This window comes from Salmo salar, chromosome 17, assembly GCF_965601325.2.
Source record: "Salmo salar chromosome 17, fSalSal1, whole genome shotgun sequence".
NCBI lineage: Eukaryota > Metazoa > Chordata > Actinopteri > Salmoniformes > Salmonidae > Salmo > Salmo salar.
The window spans coordinates 30,829,517-30,843,573 of NC_138307.1; the positions used below are offsets into that span (position 1 = coordinate 30,829,517).

The following is a 14,057-nucleotide window of genomic DNA, read 5'->3' on the forward strand; positions in this document are numbered from 1 at the left end:
ATAGGGGCACAGTAACATGGTACAGGAGTAGACAGGGGCACAGTAGCTTGATGCAGGAGTAGATAGGGCCACCGTAGTATGATGCAGGAGTAGATAGGGGCACAGTAGTGGGTTTTTAATAAGTGTAAGGTTAGTTTTAATGGTGTTTTTTTCCCCTTTCCCATTGTCCCGTTTTGTATCACAAAGTATAATGGATTTATACGATAGTCCAGTTGGGGGTGGTAATGCAACATATTGTATGCCAACCGCCATTAAACCCCACGGAAGAAGAAGAAGAACGACGACCCACTACTGTGCTGTCAAAGGGATAACCTTTGTGTCCGTTTCAAATGTATTACTACAGGTATGTAATAGCACGTTTAAACTTTCTATTATCGAAAGAACATATCATAACATTTTAGGTAACAAACCTGTGAAGGTTTTATGACGTGTTATTTATGTGTCAAATCGAGTGTGTGAAGAACGTGCTAAAAACATAGCTAACGTTAGACTTAGTGTTTGATTTAATTAATATACAGTTCGTCAAGGTAATTTCATAAAGATTCCATTCATTTGAGATTTTTGAGTTCGTTTTATATGTTATTGATTTTCTGTAAAATGTTGTTCACAAGCTGGTAAAATGGCGTCGCCCACTCGGTCAACAGACTAAAGTGCAGGCAGTGCCGTAGCCTCTTCGCTCTGGGAGACGGTAATGGGTAGTCCAGAAGGGATACAGCTTTTGTCAAATGAACGTCATATTTGACTTTTAGTAGCAGGTTAGGATAATTAGCATAGCAGGTTAGGATAATTCGGTTTGGAAAAGTGTTAGGGTTAGCTAAAATGCAAAGAAAATCAACCTTTTGACGGTCATTTGACAAAAGCTGGATCCCTTCTAGCCATGACCCCGAAGTCTTGGGGCCTCGTTGATAAACTGCATACATACAAAATATACCACAAAACACGCGTGAGCCAATTTTCACTCAAAAGTTGGCACTTATAAAAACTGAACTTGACGTGAGAATGTGTTCACCATTCCACACATTTTAGATCATGGCTCTCCAGCCCTGTTCCTGGAAGGCTATGTCCTGTAGGTTTTAACTCCAACCCTGTTCCTGGAGAGATACCCTCCTGTAGGTTTTAACACCAACCCTGTTCCTGGAGAGATACCCTCCTGTAGGTTTAACTCCAACCCTGTTCCTGGAGAGATACCCTCCTGTAGGTTTTAACTCCAACCCTGTTCCTGGAGAGATACCCTCCTGTAGGTTTTAACTCCAACCCTGTTCCTGGAGAGATACCCTCCTGTAGGTTTTAACTCCAACCCTGTTCCTGGAGAGATACCCTCCTGTAGGTTTTAACTCCAACCCTGTTCCTGGAGAGATACCCTCCTGTAGGTTTTAACTCCAACCCTGTTCCTGGAGAGATACCCTCCTGTAGGTTTTAACTCCAACCCTGTTCCTGGAGAGATACCCTCCTGTAGGTTTTAACTCCAACCCTGTTCCTGGAGAGATACCCTCCTGTAGGTTTTTACTTTAAAATGTTATATATATATATATATATATATTTATATATTTATTTATATATATATATTTATTTATTTATTTATTTGTTTGTAATAATGACAATTACAGCAATATTGAATGAACAATGAACACTTATTTTAACTTAAAATAATACATCAATAAAATCAATTTAGTCTCAAATAAATAATGAAACATGTTCAATTTGGTTTAAATAATGCAAAAACACAGTGTTGGAGAAGAAAGTAAAAGTGCAATATGTGCCATGTAAAAAAGCTAACGTTTAAGTGCCTTGCTCAGAACATGAGAACATATGAAAGCTGGTGGTTCCTTTTAACATGAGTCTTCAATATTCCAAGGTAAGACGTTTTTGGTTGTAGTTATTATAGGGCTATTTCTCTCTATACCCTTTGTATTTCATTTACCTTTGACTATTGGATGTTCTAATAGGTACTTTAGTACTGCCAGCCTAATCTCGGGAGTTGATTGGCTTGAAGTCATAAACAGCGCAATGCATGAAGCATTGCGAAGAGCTGCTGGCAAACGCAGTAAAGTGCTGTTTGAATGAATGCTTACGAGCCTGCTGCTGCCTACCACTGCTCAGACTGCTCTATCAAATCATAGACTTAATTATAATATAATAACACACAGAAATATGAGACTTGGGTCATAATATGGTCAAATCCGGAAACTATCATTCCGAAAACAAAACGTTTATTCTTTCAGTGAAATACGGAACTGTTCTGTATTTTATCTAACGGGTGGCATCCATAAGTCTAAATATTGCTGTTACATTGCACAACCTTCAATGTTATGCCATAATTACGTACAATTCTGGTAAATAAGTTCGCAACGAACCAAGCGGCCCAAACTTTTGCATATCCCCTGACTCTGCGTGCAATGAACGCAAGAGAAGTGACACAATTTCCCTAGTTTAATATTGCCTGCTAACATGAATTTCTTTTAACTAAACATGCAGGTTTAAAAAAATATACTTCTGTGTATTGATTTTAAGAAAGGCATTGATGTTTATGGTTAGGTACAGTCGTGCAACGATTGTGCTTTTTTCGCAAATGCGCTTTTGTTAAATCATCCCCCGTTTGGCGAAGTTGGCTGTCTTTGTTAGGAAGAAATAGTCTTCACACAGTTCGCAACGAGCCAGGCGGCCCAAACTGCTGCATATACCCTGACTCTGTTGCACAGAACGCAAGAGAAGTGACACAATTTCCCTACTTAAAAGAAATTCATGTTAGCGGGCAATATTAACTAAATATGCAGGTTTAAAAATATATACTTGTGTATTGATTTTAAGGCGTTGATGTTTATGGTTAGGTACACATTGGTGCAACAACAGTGCTTTTTTCGCAAATGCGCTTGTTAAATCACCCGTTTGGCGAAGTCGGCTGTGATTCAATGATAAATTAACAGGCACCGCATCGATTATATGCAACGCAGGACAAGCTAGATAAACTAGTAATATCATCAACCATGTGTAGTTAACTAGTGATCATGTTCAAATTGATTGTTTTTTTATAAGATACGTTTAATGCTAGCTAGCACCTTACCTTGGCTCCTTGCTACACTCGCGTAACAGGTAGTCAGCCTGCCACGCAGTCTCCTCGTGGAGTGCAATGTAATCGGCCATGATCGGTGTCCAAAAATGCCGATTACCGATTGTTATGAAAACTTGAAATCGGCCCTAATTAATCGGCCAGTCCGATTAATCGGTCGACCTTTAATATATACCCCAATTTGGGTGGAGGGTCCTCCTTCCCTCTAAACATGACATCTTTATTGTTAGGCAGGAAGTTATGTGATGCGGGTAATAAACTGTTCCTTCTCCCTTAATCTGACCTGACCTCCATTCCTCACTAAACCACCTCTCTCCACCCTTATCAGAGACTGCAACCATGTGATTGCCTTTCCTTTACTCAGTACATTCCAAGCTTAATTGCCCTCCACCATATAAATTCCTCCTACAGATAACCATGAACTTCTGGTGTATAAAACAGAATATGGCACTCAATATTTCAATAGGATACCTGATAATGAACAATATGAACAAGTTTAGAGTCAGAACCAATCACAGGTCTCCCGGAGCGAAGAGGCTATCAGTGCCCGGTGCTTCAGAGAGTCAATTTTCACAGTTGCACTACTGTTTTGAAGCTGAATGTAATGATTATCATGTGTAGTAATATTCAGAGACATTCAGTTGTTTCTATGTTTATCTATACATGTTATTATAGTGTGAACAGGAAATACTATTGTTTTTTGATGTGAAGACAAGGAGAACCTGTGCTAAGGAGTTTTCCCACCGTGCTTCTACACCTGCATTGCTTGCTGTTTGGAGTTTTAGGCTGGGTTTCTGTACAGCACCTTGTAACATCGGCTGATGTAAAAAGGGCTTTATAAATAATACATTTGATTGATATTCGGGTAAATAGTACATAGTACTGCCTAAAACATACTGCAACCTTGGACTGAATTTTTTTTTTGTCATTTATGCATTTATTTCATTTTCAGAAATGTATTATAGTTTATGTGCACTTAGTTTGCAGTTGTCTAATGTGAATCAATGAATGTTTTGTTGTCGAAGCTTAGCTAACTGATCTATTGAAATTAGATAATTGAACAAGAACAAATATATTTTTAGAGAATAAAGAAAGCGCCAGAACTTTCAAGACTAACTTTTTTGGTACGTTTCTCTTTATTACTACAGGCCGACTCCGATTAAGTCTGAGGCCGGTAACATCAACAGTGAGGATGAACCCAGCCTGCCACTCTCCTTCCACACTGAGTCCAAACCTTCAGTCACTGGGTCCTGATTGTGACAGTGGAGCCCAGTTTGCACTGCAGGATCCAGAGATGGCATCAGTGAAGCTGGAAGACTGCAGTCAAACACTGGAGCTGAATGTCAACATTAAAGATGAAGAAGAGGAGGAGGAGATTGGGAAATCTGTTTGTGATGGTAAGCACAGGTTCGATCCAGGGGTCAAAAGGTGGACTATCAAAAAATCTGAATTTTAAACAATTTCACCTGCATTTTATATTGAAAGTAAAGTGTTTCTTGCTTCAATAGAATGACCAGGGATGTGCAACTATACTTTGTTTTCCTTCACAGAAAATACATTAGTGTAACACATTAGGCAGAAAATAGCTTCATTTTCATCAGATGGCAACAGAACTGCAACACCAATTGGCTAGCGGCCACTCAAGTAAATGAGCTTACAATGAAAATCAGGGTATTTTTTTTTGCTAAAACGATGCATGGTCATCATATTTCTAGTGTTTATCATAGAAAGAATGTAGCCAGCTACATTTCCTGATCTAATGTGTTGCTTGAAGTGAATCTGGCATTTTACTGTAGAAAAGTAGTCTGGCTACATCAAGAAAAGTACCAGAGAAAGTAGCTCCACATCAGTCAGAGAGCTGTCTGCTGATAGAATGATGGAGAACAGTAGCTCCACATTAGTCAGAGCGCTGTCTGCTGATAGAATGATGGAGAACAGTAGCTCCACATCAGTCAGAGCGCTGTCTGCTGATAGAATGATGGAGAACAGTAGCTCCACATCAGTCAGAGCGCTGTCTGCTGATAGAATGATGGAGAACAGTAGCTCCACATCAGTCAGAGTGCTGTCTGCTGATAGAATGATGGAGAACAGTAGCTCCACATCAGTCAGAGTGCTGTCTGCTGATAGAATGATGGAGAACAGTAGCTCCACATCAGTCAGAGTGCTGTCTGCTGATAGAATGCCCGTTTGTGAATTCTCATCCGAATGGAGAAGTGCAACTGAAGAACATGATGTCATCTTTGATGCAGAAATTACAGTAAGAAGCATTTTAGATATGCGTTTACAGCAAGAAATTTGTTCTGCGTTTTTATCATTTTATTTTCTGCGTGAAAAATCCAGAATTCTGCGTTAACTTGACCCCTGCAAAGTTTGTGTTGATCGTTATAACTTTCCACTGTGCATGAAAAGTTTCTGTCCTGTTTTATGATTAACTCTTTTATGAGAAGGTAGATATTATTTCATGATACTGAGTCTTGGGGTTTGACACCAGTATTGCCAGCATATGTTTTATTCACTGGGTTATCTGGAGTGCTCAGAGAGTAGACTAAAGAAGTGAAGTAGACAATCTGCCAGTGTTATAAAGTTTTATGAAATAAGTCTGTGTCGTTTATAACCCTTGTGATAGTGAGTGGAGGATGATATGGCTCATAATTGTCAAACTTTTGCCCCTTTTTAGATTTCAACTCTTACCCAGTTTTAGAATAGTTGTATTCTCCTATGTATTGTACAGCCTACTGATACACTACTGGTCAAAAGTTTTAGAATGCCTACAAGAGTATGTAAAGCTGTCATCAAGGCAAAAGGTGGCTATTTGAAGAATCTCAAATATAAATTATATTTTGATTTGTTTAACACTTTTTTTTTTGGTTACTGCATGATTCCATATGTGTTATTTCATAGTTTTGATGTCTTCACTATTATTCTACAATGTAGAAAATAGTAAAATTAAAGAAACCTTTGAATGAGTAGGTGTTCTAAAACTGTTGACCGGTAGTGTACGTATGTCGCCCGGTACAGGCAGAAGAGGATATGTCATATGTTTATCACACCACCTGACTGGTTTTTCTGTTGTTGTTCACACAGGGGACCATGTTGAGACATTCTCTACATCCAGAGAGCAACAGCAGGAAGATCACAGAGCTAAGAGGTCTCACCACTGCCCACATTGTGAGGAGATTTTCCCGTTTCTATCAGGGCTAAAAATACACCTAAAAATACACACAGGAGATAATCCTTATTCCCACACTGACTGTGGGAAGAGATTCACAACATCACATTCTCTGACAGATCATCAGAGTGTGCACTCTGGAGAAAAGCCTTTCTCCTGCTCTGACTGTGGGAAGAGTTTCTCTCGACTGAGCCATTTAAAAAGACACCAAAGTATACATAAAGGAGAGAAGCCTTACTCCTGTTCTGACTGTGGGGAGAGTTTTGCTCAACTGGGGACTTTAAAAAAACACCAACGTATTCACACAGGAGAGAAGCCTTACTTCTGTTCTGACTGTGGGAAGAATTTCTCCCGATTGGATACCTTAAAAACACATGAACGTATACATACAGGAGAGAAGCTTTACTCCTGCTCTCATTGTGGAAAATGCTTCACAACATCAACTGAGCTAAAAGTTCATCAGAGAACACACACAGGAGAGAAGCCTTACTCCTGCTCTGACTGTGGGGTGAGTTTCTCTCGACTGGGCCACTTAAAAACTCATGAAAGTATACATACAGGAGAGAAGCCTTACTACTGCTCTGACTGTGTGAAATTCTTCACAACATCAACTGAGCTAAAAGTTCATCAGAGAACACACACAGGAGAGAAGCCTTACACCTGCTCTGATTGCGGGGCGAGTTTCTCGCAACTGGGCAACTTAAAAACACATGAACGTATACATACAGGAGAGAAGCCTTATTACTGCTCTGACTGTAGAAAATGTTTTAAAACATCAACTGGGCTAAAAGTTCATCAGAGAACACACACAGGAGAGAAGCCTTACACCTGCTCTCACTGTGGTGTGAGTTTCTCTCGACTGGGACACTTAAAAACACATGAACGTATACATACGAGAGAAGCCTTAAACATGCTCTTGCCTGTGGGGCAAGTTTCTTTCGACTGGGCAACTTAAAAACACATGAACGTATACACACAGGAGAGAAGCCTTATTACTAGGGCTGTGGCGGCCATGACATTGTGTCAGCCGGTGATTGTCATATAAATAATTACCGGTCTCATGGTAATTAACCGGTAATTAACCTAAACATGTTTAGCATGTCCTGGCTTCCACGCATAGCCTACAAGCCACTGATGCGGACCTTTTGAAACATCTACATTGTAAAAAGTATAATACATCCATTTAATATAGTCTACACCTTCACAATAAATCCATTATTTATTTTATACAGGTCTAAAGAAACATGATATAAAGAAAATGTAGCCTATTTCAGAAGAACAAAATAGCATATTCTGAGTTATCCTTACAGTATGTTAGGTCCTGATCTGGCTTGGCCATATGGCTGTGGGCAACATTAGTTCATTTAGCAGACAGTCCTTACAGTATGTTAGGTCCTGATCTGGCTTGGCTATATGGCTGTGGGCAACACTAGTTCATTTAGCAGACAGTCCTTACAGTATGTTAGGTCCTGATCTGGCTTGGCCATATGGCTGTGGGCAACACTAGTTCATTTAGCACACGATTGAGCATAGCTGAAATAAAGAAATGATTCCCCCAAGAATTTCAGAGGAAGTGTGCACTATTCTGTGTTCTGTGTTAACAGGTCCTCCTATCTGCTTACTTTAGATTTATTTGTGCAACTTTAGTTGGGATTTAAATGTATGTTTAGATGTTTAATACATTCTAAGGCTGCATGATGCAAGTCTAATGATGATTTGAAAAAAAGTTGGATGAAAGGCCTGAGCTCTGCATTGTTTCTTACACAGGCTGCACACACTTCATCAGTCTCTCATTCACAATTTGACAAGCACTTGATCATATTCTCAACCATCAGACTGTTCATAATTTAATCTCGTCTTTACATACAGCCTACTAATATATGTGTAGACATCTTTTTCAATTAAAAAAACCCATGTCATCCGTAGCATGCACTCGCATAGCGAATGGAGGTTACAGCGTGTCTATAAGGCTAGAGGAAGCTAAGCTTTCACTAAAGTTAATTGAATTAAATTGCCAAAATTGTATAGCCTAATTAGCCTACTCCTGTCTATACAGAAATAAATAAAATCCTTCCAAATAGGCTACTAAAGTATGATTTGGCCTCAGAGGATCGTTACCTTCTTTAAAATATAAATAAGTTGTGGATTGTTTTAAATTGAATTGTCTACAGTCGGAAGGAAAGGCATCGTGCACAATTTTGGCAGATTATTGTTGAGTTGAGACTGTCTGACAAGTAGAGAGGCCAAGCCAGACATATCACAATATTTTCAAAATACAATCGTGGGGAATACATACACTACATGGTCAAAAGTATGTGGACACGGACTCATCGAGCATCTCATTTCAAAATCGTGGCCATTAATATGGAGTTGGTCCCCCCTTTGCTGTTATAACAGCCTCTACTCTTCTGGGAAGGATTTCTACTAGATGTTGGAACATTGTTGTGGGGACTTACTTCCATTCAGCCACGAGAGCATTAGTGAGGTCAGGCACTGATGTTAGGTGATTAGACCTGGCTCACTGTCGGCGTTCCAATTCATCCCAAAGGTGTTCGATGGGGTTGAGTTCAGGGCTCTGTGTAGGTCAGTCAAGTTCTTCCTCACCGATCTCGACAAACCATTTCAGTATGGACCTCGCTTTGTGCACGGGGGCATTGTCATGTTGAAACAAGAAAGGGCCTTCCCAAACTGTTGCGCCAAAGTTGGAAGCACAGAATTGTCTAGAATGTCATTGTATGCTGTAGCATTAAGATTTCCCTTCACTGAAACTAAGGGGCCTAGCCCAAACCATGAAAAACAGCCCCAGACCATTATTCCTCCTCCACCAAACTTTGCAGTTGGCCCTATGCATTGGGACAGGTAGTGTTCTCCTGGAATCCACCAAACCCTGATTTGTCCGTCGGACTGCCAGATGATGAAGTGTGATTCATCATTCCAGAGAACACGGTGTCTAATGGTGGCAAGCTTTACACCACACCAGCTGACGCTTAGCATTGCGCATGGGGATCTTTGGCTTGTGTGCGGCTTCTCGGCCAAGGAAACCCATTTCATGAAGCTCCCGACGAACAGTTCTTGTGTTGAAGTTGGTTCCAGAGACAGTTTGGAACTCGGTGGTGAGTGTTGCACGCTTCAGCACTCGGTGGTCCTGTTCCTTGAGCTTGTGTGGCCTACCACTTCGCTTCTGACCCGTTGTTGCTCCTAGACGTTTGCACTTCACAATAACAGCACTTCCAGTTGGCCGGGGCAGCTCTCTCGTATCTGATATAACCCGTATCTGATATAATATATGTGATATATAACCCACGACGTATGTGATATATAACCCGCGCCGTATCTGTTATAGCCCAGGCAGTATCTGAAATAACCCAGGCCGTATGTGATATGTAACCCGGGCCATATCTGTTATAACCCAGGCAGTATCTGAAATAACCCAGGCCGTATGTGATATATAACCCGGGCAATTTCTGTTATATCCCAGGCAGTATCTGTTATAACCCAGGCCGTATGTGATATGTTACCCGGGCCGTATCTGTTATAACCCAGGCCGTATGTGATATATAACCCGGGCCGTATCTGTTATAACCCAGACAGTATCTAAAATAACCCAGGCCGTATGTGATATATAACCCGGGCCGTATCTGTTATAACCCAGACAGTATCTAAAATAACCCAGGCCGTATGTGATATATAACCCGGGCCGTATCTGTTATAGCCCAGACAGTATCTGAAATAACCCAGGCCGTACCTATTATAGCCCAGGCCTGCTATACGCGCTCAGTCATGCATTGAATGGTCTTTTTTGCAAACAGTGATTGAGTGATATTATTAGTCAGAATTATGACTATCCAATCTACTCATAGCATTATAAATAATAAACTATTTTACATAAGTCTACAAATGTAATAATGCATTTTTATGGTGAAAATAAGAACATGTTTTCACTAGGCTCTGTAGGATCAATGACTGGGCTTTAAAGAACACGTTTTCACTAGGTTCTGTAGGATCAATGACTGGGCTTTAAAGAACACGTTTTCACTAGGTTCTGTAGGATCAATGACTGGGCTTTAAAGAACACGTTTTCACTAGGCTCTGTAGGATCAATGACTGGGCTTTAAAGAACACGTTTTCACTAGGTTCTGTAGGATCAATGACTGGGCTTTAAAGAACACGTTTTCACTAGGTTCTGTAGGATCAATGACTGGGCTTTAAAGAACACGTTTTCACTAGGCTCTGTAGGATCAATGACTGGGCTTTAAAGAACACGTTTTCACTAGGCTCTGTAGGATCAATGACTGGGCTTTAAAGAACATGTTTTCACTAGGCTCTGTAGGATCAATGACTGGGCTTTAAAGAACACGTTTTCACTAGGTTCTGTAGGATCAATGACTGGGCTTTAAAGAACACGTTTTCACTAGGTTCTGTAGGATCAATGACTGGGCTTTAAAGAACACGTTTTCACTAGGTTCTGTAGGATCAATGACTGGGCTTTAAAGAACACGTTTTCACTAGGCTCTGTAGGATCAATGACTGGGCTTTAAAGAACACGTTTTCACTAGGCTCTGTAGGATCAATGACTGGGCTTTAAAGAACATGTTTTCACTAGGTTCTGTAGGATCAATGACTGGGCTTTAAAGAACACGTTTTCACTAGGCTCTGTAGGATCAATGACTGGGCTTTAAAGAACACGTTTTCACTAGGCTCTGTAGGATCAATGACTGGGCTTTAAAGAACACGTTTTCACTAGGCTCTGTAGGATCAATGACTGGGCTTTAAAGAACACGTTTTCACTAGGTTCTGTAGGATCAATGACTGGGCTTTAAAGAACACGTTTTCACTAGGCTCTGTAGGATCAATGACTGGGCTTTAAAGAACATGTTTTCACTAGGTTCTGTAGGATCAATGACTGGGCTTTAAAGAACACGTTTTCACTAGGCTCTGTAGGATCAATGACTGGGCTTTAAAGAACACGTTTTCACTAGGCTCTGTAGGATCAATGACTGGGCTTTAAAGAACACGTTTTCACTAGGCTCTGTAGGATCAATGACTGGGCTTTAAAGAACACGTTTTCACTAGGTTCTGTAGGATCAATGACTGGGCTTTAAAGAACACGTTTTCACTAGGCTCTGTAGGATCAATGACTGGGCTTTAAAGAACACGTTTTCACTAGGCTCTGTAGGATCAATGACTGGGCTTTAAAGAACATGTTTTCACTAGGCTCTGTAGGATCAATGACTGGGCTTTAAAGAACACGTTTTCACTAGGTTCTGTGCTCTCTGTGTTCCAGGGGTCCTAGTCTATAGGCTACGTTTCGTGTTATTTGGACATTTTTAGTTGTGATATAAACCTTATTAAAACATAGGGCTATGAGTTATGCTACATGATGCGTGTGACTATGATTTGGAAAAAGGCATGTGCTGTTTCTTGCTTTAGACTGCATACGCTGGACAACATTCACGAGTGATAATACATCATTCACAAGTGACAATATTGTCAACCAATAGAAATGTAATGAAGTTAATCTTGTCTTTACATATACTAAATAATATGTCTGAATTATATGTCATGTTTTTCCCGCGGTTTATTTTCATGCAAGCCGTGTATGCTACTCCTGTTGTAAAGCGAAGCAATGTACTTAATATTAAAAACGCTGATCGATAAACAAACTGTGCATTGGGAAGTATTCAGGCCCCTTCCTTTTTTCCACATTTTGTTACGGTACAGCCTTATTCTAAAATTGATTAAATTGCTTTTTTTACTCATCAGTCTACATACAGTCCCCCTTAATGACAAAGCAAAAACAGGTTTTACAAAATTTTTCCAATTGATATATATAGAACATACATTGTTTACATAAGTATTCAGACACTTTGCTATGAGACTAGAAATTGAGCTCAGGTACATCCTGTTTCCATTGATCATCCTTGTGATGTTTCTACAACTTCATTGGAGTCCATCTGTGGTAAATTAAATTGATTGGACATAATCTGGAAAGGCACACACCTGTCTATATAAGGTCCCACAGTTGACAGTGCATGTCAGAGCAAAAACCAAGCCATGAGGTTAAAGGAATTGTCCATAGAGCGCCGAGAAAGGATTGTGTCGATGGAAGAAGTTTCGAAGAACCAAGACTTCCTGGAGCTGGCCGCCCGGCCAAACTGAGAAATTGGGAGAGAAGGGCCTTGGTCACTCTGACAGAGCTTCAGAGTTTCTCTGTGGAGATGGAAGAACCTTCCAGAAGGACAACCTTTTCTGCAGAACTCCACCAATCAGGCCTTTATGGTAGAGTGGCCGATGGAAGCCACTCCTCAGTAAAAGGCACATGACAGCCAGCTTGGAGTTTGCCAAAAGGCACCTAAAGGACTCTGACCATGAGAAACAAGATTCTCTGGTCTGATAAAACCAAGATTGAACTCTTTGGCCTGAATGCCAAGTGTCACGTCTGGAGCAAACCTGGCACCATTCCTATGGTGAAGCATGGTGGTAGCAGCATCATGCTGTGGGGATGTATTTCAGCGGCAGGGACTATGAAATTAGTCAGGATCTAGGGAAAGATGAATGGAGCAAAGTACAGAGAGATCCTTGATGAGAACCTGGTCTAGAGCACTCAGGACCTCAGACTGGGGCGAAGGTTCACCTTCCAACAGGACAACGACCCTAAACACACAGCCAAGACAATGCAGAAGTGGCTTTGGGACAATTCTCTGAATGTCATTGGGTGGCCCAGCCAGAGCCGGACTTGAACCTGATCGAACATCTCTGGAGAGACCTGAAAATAGCTGTGCAGCGATGTTCCCCATCCAACCTGACAAAACTTGAGCGCATCTGCAGAGAAGAATGGGAGAAACTCCCCAAAAAGTGTGTGCCAAGCTTGTAGTGTCATACCCAAGAAGACATGAGGCTGTAATCGCTGCCAAAGGTGCTACAACAAAGTACGGCGTAAAGGGTCTGAATACTTATGTAAGTGTGATGTTTTTGTCTTGTCATTATGTATTATTGTGTGTAGATTGGTGAGGGGGGGAAAAACGATTTATCCAGTTTTAGATAAGGCTGTAACGTAACAAAATGTGGAAAAAGTCAAGGAGTCTGAATACTTTCCGAATGCACTGTATATGGTATTTTGTATTGTATTATGATACATGGTTGGGATACGACTGATGTGTGGTTGTCTCTCCTGGCTATGTTAAGATGAATCCACAAGCTGTAGGTAGCTCTGGATGGGAGTGTCTGCTAAATCAGGGTTTTCTAAACTTGGTCCTGGGTGGATCTTTTTTTTACTACTAAATGACTTTTGTTTAATGATACACAGGCTATGAAATGACTGCATGTGTTTTTAAACTAGATTCATTATGTTAGCCATTGATGATTCATGTATTTGGATAACTTTAATGAACTGAATTGATCTGCTAATTAAAAATGTAACCTTGTTTTGGGGGGGTGTATCTATACAGAAAATACAATGTCTTTGTTTAATTCATGTCATTCAAAATAATATGTTTCTATTTATCTAGTCAAAACATGTTACTACATCTCTACACATCACCACTGGAGCAAGCCCATTATCTAGGCACCAGTATTTTCTACAATGCATACAAATATATGTTTATCAGTATAAAGGATTTACATATGTTTATTGTTAAATAAATGTATTTGTCATTTTTTATATGGTGCCAAAGTCCAGGGACAGCATTACCACCACAATCCAATAATGACCCAGTTACTATTGGGGAATGGAACCAGAGGAAGCTTGTGTTACCTTTCTCACACCACTACAGTATTCATTTCAACAGACCTTTTCCACACCCTATTGTTAGAGATATACAG

The 14,057-nt window shown here is 40.4% G+C and overlaps 1 protein-coding gene across 1 annotated transcript; it reads left to right on the forward strand.

Annotated features, from left to right (window-relative positions):
• Window positions 1-245: 245 nt before the first annotated feature.
• On the forward strand, window positions 246-13,660 carry LOC106595447 (uncharacterized). Its single transcript, XM_082964422.1, has 3 exons — window positions 246-343; window positions 4,216-4,464; window positions 6,152-13,660. Exons 2-3 carry the CDS (start codon window positions 4,260-4,262, stop codon window positions 7,189-7,191), a joined length of 1,245 nt encoding a protein of 414 aa, XP_082820548.1. The 5' UTR covers window positions 246-343; window positions 4,216-4,259; the 3' UTR covers window positions 7,192-13,660.
• Window positions 13,661-14,057: the final 397 nt, after the last annotated feature.

Coding starts and splice junctions, on each gene's coding strand:
- LOC106595447 (XM_082964422.1), top strand. CDS start 4,260: ATGAACCCAGCCTGCCACTCTCCTTCCACACTGAGTCCAAACCTTCAG. Junction 4,465..6,151: donor TGGGAAATCTGTTTGTGATG/GTAAGCACAGGT, acceptor TTGTTCACACAG/GGGACCATGTTGAGACATTC.